The sequence below is a fragment of the Petaurus breviceps genome, unplaced genomic scaffold (assembly GCF_028583685.1).
Source record: "Petaurus breviceps papuanus isolate PSGF00001 unplaced genomic scaffold, PetGlider_PUasm1.0 154, whole genome shotgun sequence".
In the NCBI taxonomy this organism is placed as follows: domain Eukaryota; kingdom Metazoa; phylum Chordata; class Mammalia; order Diprotodontia; family Petauridae; genus Petaurus; species Petaurus breviceps.
In genome coordinates this window covers 2,104,572-2,112,245 of record NW_027185715.1, presented here as the reverse complement: position 1 = coordinate 2,112,245, position 7,674 = coordinate 2,104,572, and the positions used below count along the sequence as shown (strand labels likewise).

At 49.5% G+C, this 7,674-nt stretch overlaps 1 protein-coding gene across 3 annotated transcripts; it reads right to left on the bottom strand.

Annotated features, from left to right (window-relative positions):
- Positions 1 to 344: 344 nt before the first annotated feature.
- ARHGEF25 (Rho guanine nucleotide exchange factor 25) lies at positions 345 to 7,574 on the bottom strand. Of its 3 annotated transcripts, XM_069080236.1 has the most exons (15): positions 6,906 to 7,572; positions 5,640 to 5,854; positions 5,424 to 5,519; positions 5,239 to 5,330; positions 4,951 to 5,017; positions 4,610 to 4,713; positions 4,347 to 4,416; positions 4,147 to 4,236; positions 3,977 to 4,069; positions 3,750 to 3,800; positions 3,464 to 3,541; positions 3,021 to 3,221; positions 2,614 to 2,794; positions 2,059 to 2,267; positions 345 to 770 (listed from the first exon to the last, which is right to left on the bottom strand). In XM_069080236.1, exons 1-15 carry the CDS (start codon positions 7,000 to 7,002, stop codon positions 702 to 704), a joined length of 1,713 nt encoding a protein of 570 aa, XP_068936337.1. In that variant the 5' UTR covers positions 7,003 to 7,572; the 3' UTR covers positions 345 to 701. The 3 variants fall into 3 exon arrangements, with proteins under 3 accessions (XP_068936337.1, XP_068936352.1, XP_068936345.1); XM_069080251.1 differs by lacking the exon at positions 2,059 to 2,267 and having other exon boundaries at positions 6,906 to 7,574; XM_069080244.1 differs by lacking the exon at positions 5,424 to 5,519 and having other exon boundaries at positions 6,906 to 7,574.
- Between the last annotated feature and the right edge of the window lie 100 nt (positions 7,575 to 7,674).

The following is a 7,674-nucleotide window of genomic DNA, read 5'->3' as shown; positions in this document are numbered from 1 at the left end:
GTTTTGTTTTTTTAACTAGTTGGGAATGGGAGGGAAAGGAAAAGGTGAGAAGGAGAAGATCACAGGGGCTTGGAATTTCCAATGTAGCAAGTAAAGGGGAGGAAAGGAGGTCAATGACATATATGATGAGACTTTCGGATTAAATTATTAGGATTCCTAATGACCATTTAGTTCCATGTCTGGGGTGAGAAGTTCATGTGAAAACCCACTGATTCCAAACCCTTTGCCCCTTCCCCATTTCTGGACCCACCCCAAATGATTCTAGTGACTTTACTTCTGTACCTTTTCCCCATTCCCTCTATCAGGGAATCATATCCCTCAATATCATATATCATATCCCTCAGTGATAGAGCAAAACCTTTATTTTCAGGAAACAGACAAATCAAAATAAATCAATACATTCTGCCACCTTATCCACCCAACCATACTTCTTTTCTTGGGGCTTGAGTGATACATTACAGAGGGAGGAAAGTGGAGGGAATCTGTATCCCCAGAGTAGAGAAACAATCTTTATGTACTAGAAATCTTTCTTAAACTTGACACCATTCCCATCAGGTCCACCCACCCCCAGCCTAGCCCTTTACATTCAGCTGAAGAATGAGGAGAAAAATTAGTTCAAAAACAGTGCCCAGGAGAGGGCCCTCATCCATCACAAACCTAATGGTAAGTTACCCACCCCACAAAAGTGAGGAGGTCACCAGTCATAGCTCATCTTCATCCAGCTTGGCCAGCCGAGCCTGGCAAATAGTGTCTTCAGGTGCAGGAGGGGCCTGAGCAGAGTTAACAAGATCCAGAAGAGAGACAAGAGTCAAAGGGCAAGAAATTCAGAAGTTGACACTCAAAAATTTATCAGAAATCTCTGACCCTTATCCTCATCTCCTGGCTCTGAACTTCTCTGGCCCCACAGATTCCTCCCATTAAATCCTCCAGACTCAGTAGCCCCGGTAATATGCCAATCCCTGACTCCTACCAACCAGATAATTGAGGGCAAAGGGCTTAAAATTAAGTCAAATGCTTATTGACTTGACTTGATCTGGAAGAGAAAAGGGTAGAAAGAGGGGGGTCAGGAAGGAAAAGGAGTATGTTGGAAAGAAATGGGGGAAGACATTATTTATATAGACAAAGAGTGAAGGGAAAATTACTTCTCACATAATAACAGATGGGAGCTATATAGTACTTTATTTATTTTTTTGCTTTTTTGGGAGGGCAGTTGGGATTAAGTGACTTGCCCAAGGTCACACAGCTAGTTTTTTGTGTGTGTGTTAAGTGTCTGAGGTCAGATTTGAACTCAGGTCCTCCTGACTCCAGGGCCGGTACTCTATCCACTGCACCACCTAGCCGCACCTATATAGTACTTTATGATTAAAAAAATTCAGGGGCGGCTAGGTGGTACGGTGAATAGATCTCCAGCCCTGGAGTCAAGAGGACTGAGTTCAAATTTGGCCTCAGACACTTAACACTCACTAGCCATGTGACCTTGGGCAAGTCACTTAATTGGACAAGTCAACAATTGCTCTGCCTTCCCCCCTCCAAAAGGAAAAAAAAATTCATACCCATTGTTTCTTTTGGTTCTTACAGTAACTTTTTGAGGTTGGTAAAGTTGGTCAGTCAGTCAATTAGCATTTATTAAGCACTTACTATATGCCAAGCAGAGGGGACACAAAGTCAAAACAGTCCCCACTCTCAAATACTCTCAAAGAGCTCACAGTCTAAGTGTGAATGTTATTATTCCAATTTTACAAATGAAGAAACAAACTCAGGAAGCCAGGATTCTAGATCCAGTGTGTTATCCACTATACTCTGCTGCCTCCCATGTTATTTTCCTTCCCAACTCTCCCTCTCTTAAGATTAACCTCTCAAGGGGTGGCTAGGTGGTGCAGTGAATAGAGCACCGGCCCTGGAGTCAGGAGGACCTGAGTTCAAATCCGGCCTCAGACACTTAACACAAAAAACTAGCCATGTGACCTTGGGCAAGTCACTCAACCCCAAATTGCCCTCCAAAAAGAAAAAAAAAATAGCCTCTCAATTTCCCCCATGGATGACACTTTCTCCCCATACCTGCTCATTCTGAGGCAGGGGGCATTCAGCCACCCCCACTGGGGGCAGCAGCAGGGAAGGGAGGGAGCCATTGATGGGTGTATGTGTGCTGACTGGGGCTCGGTCCCCAAGCCGGGATCGTCCAGGGCTTCCCCCCACAGGCCCTCCTATCCTTCCCAAGCTGTTAGTCTGGCTTTCCCGTCGCTGGTATTCAATCGGTGACTGCAATGCTGGGATAGGGAGAGGAACAAGGAAAAAGGAATGGCAGTCTTACTGGGCCCCTTCCCTGGGATCTCTGCTGTCCAAAACAAGAATTCACATTTATATAGTGCTTTAAGGTTTGCAAAGTTCCATTCTTCAATGGTACTGACTCCTCCAGCAGCTAACTGGAAGGATTCATGTGGGAGTCTGAATTTTACAAAGTCAATTTGACTCTGTAATTTGTATCAGAGGGTCAGAAATTGGAGGTGTACAGAAGTCAGTCATCAGGATCTGGAGTTAGAAGTCAGAGATTATCAGGGAATATGTAGGTTAGAGAACCTTAGAATGCCCAAGGATGTTGTGGTGGTCTCTTACCATTGAGGAAGTTCCTCTGACTTTCCAGGATCTGGGTTATATGCCGAGTCCAGGCCTCACTGACTGTTGGATCCAAAGCCTGTAGAATGTAACGTTGGACACCACCCTCTGGCCCTCTTGAAGTCAAGGTGAACCTGCAGGGATCCCCCTGAGTGTTCTTCTCTAGGCCTAGACAGCTGACCTGAAGCAGTACATGTGGATAGGAGGGGAAACAATTCAGATGCTTCTAGAGGTTTTCCAGTCTCCTAGGTCCTGTTTTCTAAAACTGACCTCATCCTCCATACCCTCCTATAAACTCTCCAATGACCCCAAACTCTGGAGATCCTTTCTCAGGGTCCCTCCCATTCTTTACCAGTCCCCCTTCAAGCCATCCCAGAGTCCCCCCCCCACCTCTATTCCCCCCTCACCTTGATGCTGTTCTTATAGACGTATCCAGATTGTGCCCCACCCCTAACCCCTCCCCCTAGGGCCTCGCTGAAGATGATGATTTGTTCAAAGAGGAAGACTCGTCTCTCTCGACCCCGGGCAGGGAGCAGCCCCCCTGCTTCTGGTTCAGTAACCCAGAATGTGTCCTGACCCAAGAGCTTCCCCTGGGTGGTCAGCTTGCCCTAAACACAAAAGGGAAACAGTCATGATCAAAATTAGAAGACTAGAAGATGGGCACTCTGGTCAGAAAAGGCTAGGAGGGAGAAGGGAGTGAAACAGAATACTCTGCCAGGACTACTCCCCCCTCCCCTCCCACATCTCTCTCTCGGGATCCAGTTTAGGGATCTAACGAACTATAGAGGTCCCATACCAGAGGGCCCAACTACATACAGAGTTCCTCTAGGTTTCCACCTCCTTCCCATACCTCAAAGCCTCGAAGTCGTCCCAGACTCATCATGTCATTGCAGCGTTTGGGCACAAAACACATGACCTCTACTGCCCGCTGAGACAGGAAAAATTGGAGAAATGCACTTAGAAGTGGAGGGTGAGACAAATCTCTCTTCCTACTCTTGCTTCCTTCTTTTAACTATTTTCCCTAAAATGTTCTCTCCCCAAACTAATCCTTAAGTGAGTCCCTACCCAAAGGTCCACTGAGGTTTGGAAAGGAGAGAAGGTTGGTTATGGTTAGAAGAGGAGTGAGGTCTTCTTACCTCAAGCTCTTCAGTATTCTTCTTGGCTTTGCTATAATATTTGAGGAAATCCTGAGACATGTAAAGGAAACAGAGAAAGATTCTGATGCTGGGAACCTGATTTGGAGATTTCCCAGACACCCTGAGGGGAAGACAACCTGGGTAGTATGTGAGGAACTCTGAAAGGAAGGCCTGACAGGTAGTGTGGAGGAAGAGTAGGTAGGTTTATGTGGGCAAGAGGCTCTGACCTTGAGTAACAGCTGGTATTGCATGATCCTTTGTACAGGTTTGATGAGAAGGTCATTAAGCTGAAGACGGTGACCAAGCTGCTGTCGGAGCTCCTATAAAGGGAGAGGAAATAGTATTTAGATGGGCTCCCATATTGGACCCTGGCCCACCAATAACTCTGAACACTGACCTCAAAGTAGCTATCTCCAAATTCAGACATGACGTGTTCAGACTTGGGTTTGTTCTGGCAGTAAATAACATACATGTGTAGCCTCCTCTCCTGAAGAAGTGTGGGGAAATCATGGATGAGGGCAACCCTCCGACCCTAATATATACAGAGGCTTAATCCATCCCCAAATTGAGACCCCATTGGAACCCTGACCAGCTCACATGCTTAATGAAGAGCTGGGCCAGCCAATCAGGATCCTGAAGACATTTCTGTAGTTCTTGAAGGAAGTAACTGGAGGTGTGGCCAAGGAAAGGGGGAAAAAAGTCAGAATGGAATCTGCTTGAGCCTCCTAACCCAAATCTTATGATTTCTTTGATCTGCTTAGTTTTCCCCCTCTTCCATAATTGTGTCCCTCTTCATCACTCCCCTCTTTTCCTTTCTGTTTTCCTCCACTCCCCATACCCTCGATGCCAAACATCCTTACTCTCTGTGCCATTCATAGATTTGCTGGATATTCCCAAATACAATCCTGTCCCGACCTCGCAAATTTTCAGGGATGCCCTGGGCTGTCATGGTTGCCATGTAGCCCTGGTAAGAAGGTACAATGTGAGGTATGAGTACGACAAGAAGATGCTATTGTAAGGGGTACCACTAGAGGGACCTGGGCATGATGGGGTGAAAAGGGGAGGAACCTATTCCCAGGAAAAGGATCCATGCAACTTTTGGAAACTAATGTAGAGAGTTCCAGCTCTAGACGAAGGGATGGCAGCTGTGCAGGGGTAGGAGGGTAGGAGTGAGGGATAAGGGTGGAGTAGAGGAATCTACCTCCACAATCTGCCCCAAGTCCTCCACGTACATTTTCTCTGTTTCCACCAGTTCACTCAGGACATACCTAGGAGGAGAGCACCCCTCCTCAGGGTCAATGGACTCCCTTCTTCAGGGAATTCACTTCAGCGGCCACTCCTTTCTGGGACTTAGTGACCCCTCTCCCTGAAGACCCTAGTGAGGGTGGGGGGTCTCTTCCCATCCAAGGCAATGCCTGTGGGAGGTTCCCTCTAAATGCTTGAAGAGGATCCATTTGGTCCTCATTGGAAGCACAAACATGGCACTTACATACTCCTGTCCAAAGCCCTCTTCCTCTTTTCTTCCTCACTTTCTGTAGTCTGAGTAGGAGTCTCCTTGGTGGGCTGGGAAATTGTTCTTTCCTGGAGGAGTAGGGAAAGGAATGTCCCTCAGCATGATGGCCAGGAAACCTTGACACTGCTTCAGCATCCACCTTGATTCCCTTTTCTTGATACCTGGGTCCTGTCTCCAGGTCCCTCCAATAAAGTGGTCAGTAAGGTCAGTTCTGGTAGTTCCTCCCCTGAGGCTAGAGTTGACTCCCGAATCCATCCCTGGTTATCAGAGGTCAGATATGGGTCAGCTACAACAAATATGTTCCCCTTCCTAACAGTGAGCTCCTAGCCCTTGCCCTCCACTCAATATTTGATGTTCCAGCTGGCTCCTCTGCTCACCTGACATGATCCCGCCTGGTCACTGTCTGTCTCGGTTTCCACACTGAGGCAGTGTCTAGAGTGGTCCAACCACCGCCTCAAGCCACTGACAGGCCCTGGGGGTCCGGGGGAGCAGGGACCAGAGCTGAGTCCAGAGCTAGGGACAGAAGTGGGGGCCAGGACAGAGGCAACAGAAGCAGAGACACTGCCTTCACTGCCGGCAATGGAATAGGACTCTGGGAGAGTGGAGGTGGACACAACACATAGGAAGCATAGTTAGGACTTCCAGGAGAAATCACAGAACATCTTTCCCACTATAGCCGATTCTTTTCCCCAGTGCCCCAAGACCCATGTCTCCATTTGAGTTGACTGGGAATTAAAAAATCTTATTGGTCTTCACAAGAGGGAAAAGGGGGAGGTAAGTATAATAACTCCCCCTCCCCCACCTCAAGGGGCAGAAACATCCAGGAGAGACTCCAAGCATTTTGTTCCCCTCTTCCAGATCCCCAGGAATATGTGGGACTCCCTCACATTTTCAGTTCGGCAAGGTTTATGGGTACAGGGGGGCAAACCATGCACTGGAACTAAGATCTGGGGGTGGCCATCTGCCCTCCCTTCCATGATGGGTACAGACCATTCCCTGGGAAACAGGGGTGGGGAACAGAGCTAGGAACCATCTGCCACCCATGGAACGGCTCCCCCACTTGCTTCAATCACTATAAAAAGAAATAATTTCTGTACCCCTTGTTCTTCCCCCCCCCCCCAGCAGTTTACTACAATAGACAGAGGAGGGCAAGGAAAGGAAGCTTAATATGGTAGGAGATCTGTCACTAGTGAATCAGGTTATATGATTAGATATAAAACTCTAGATTTCTTCATTGCCTCCCTTTTCTCTACCCAGACCTGAGTCACATTCGGGACAGCAAGGCTTTGAGTTTGATTGAATGCTTTTTGGGGAGAAGGGGGTAGTGAGAAGATGGGAATAGTACAGGGCCCTGGAAGAAACCTGAACAGGGTATTTCTCTCATATCCACCGTGTCTTGGAGACACATAAAAACAGACAATGACCCCTCCTTGCCCCTTCCCCCAGTTTCCTGAATATGGAATAAAAATATTTAGAGAGATCATCTTCCAACTTCACTTTTCTGGGAGATGTACTGACAGTCTCCAGTTAGGGGGTTAGGGGAGAAAAGGACCCTGGCTCCCAAGTTCCCCTCCCATACACATTAATTAACCTTCCCCCCCTTTCAAGGTTCCCACCCCCCAAATACTGAGTCCCACACTCACCGCGACCCCCCCGGGAGAAACAGCAGCCGCATTTTGCCAACACTTTGCGGATCACGTGGGGACAGGCACAACGACCCCCCCGGTGATCCTCCCGCATGGCTCCGGGGCCCCCCCAGACCCCCCACCCGGGCCGGCCATGCAGAGGCAATCACGGGGGGCGGGGCGGGAACGGCTCTGGGAGCACACCCCCCTCCCTCCCACCCAGGTCTGGGCTGGGAGAGGGGGGAGGGAAAGGATGGCGGCGGGGATGTCTTGGGGTGGATAGAAGTCTTATCTGAAGGAGGGACAGGGGGTCTAGGGAAGGGGCAGCACAAGGCTGGGATGCTGAGCTGGGTGAAGAGGGGCTCCGGAGCCCTATCCGTCCCGGGGTCCGTGCGTCCAATTGTCCGGTCCGGGTGGGGCCTGGGCCGGGATGCGGCTGCAGCTCCAGCTCTGTCTCTGGGGTCGCTTGGGGGTGGGGTTGGGGTGGGGGAGTTGGATGGGTGCGTGGAAGATGGGGTGGGGAAAAGTCCCTGGGCTGGGGTTGGGGCGAGGATATGCGGGGGTGGCAGCGTTGGGGAGATACTGGCGCTGCGCCGGGTCTGGGCCGAGCGGCGAGCTGAATTGCAGGCCGAGCCTTTATGCAGCCGAGGGGAGGAGTCTATCAGGTTCTAACTCCTCCCTCTCCCTCTCCATCCCCACCTCCAGTTAAGTCCCCAATTTCTCTCTCCCCCACTGGCTCCCCCAACTTGGAGCTCTATGTCCCCAGTTTCTCCATTCCTCCCTCCAC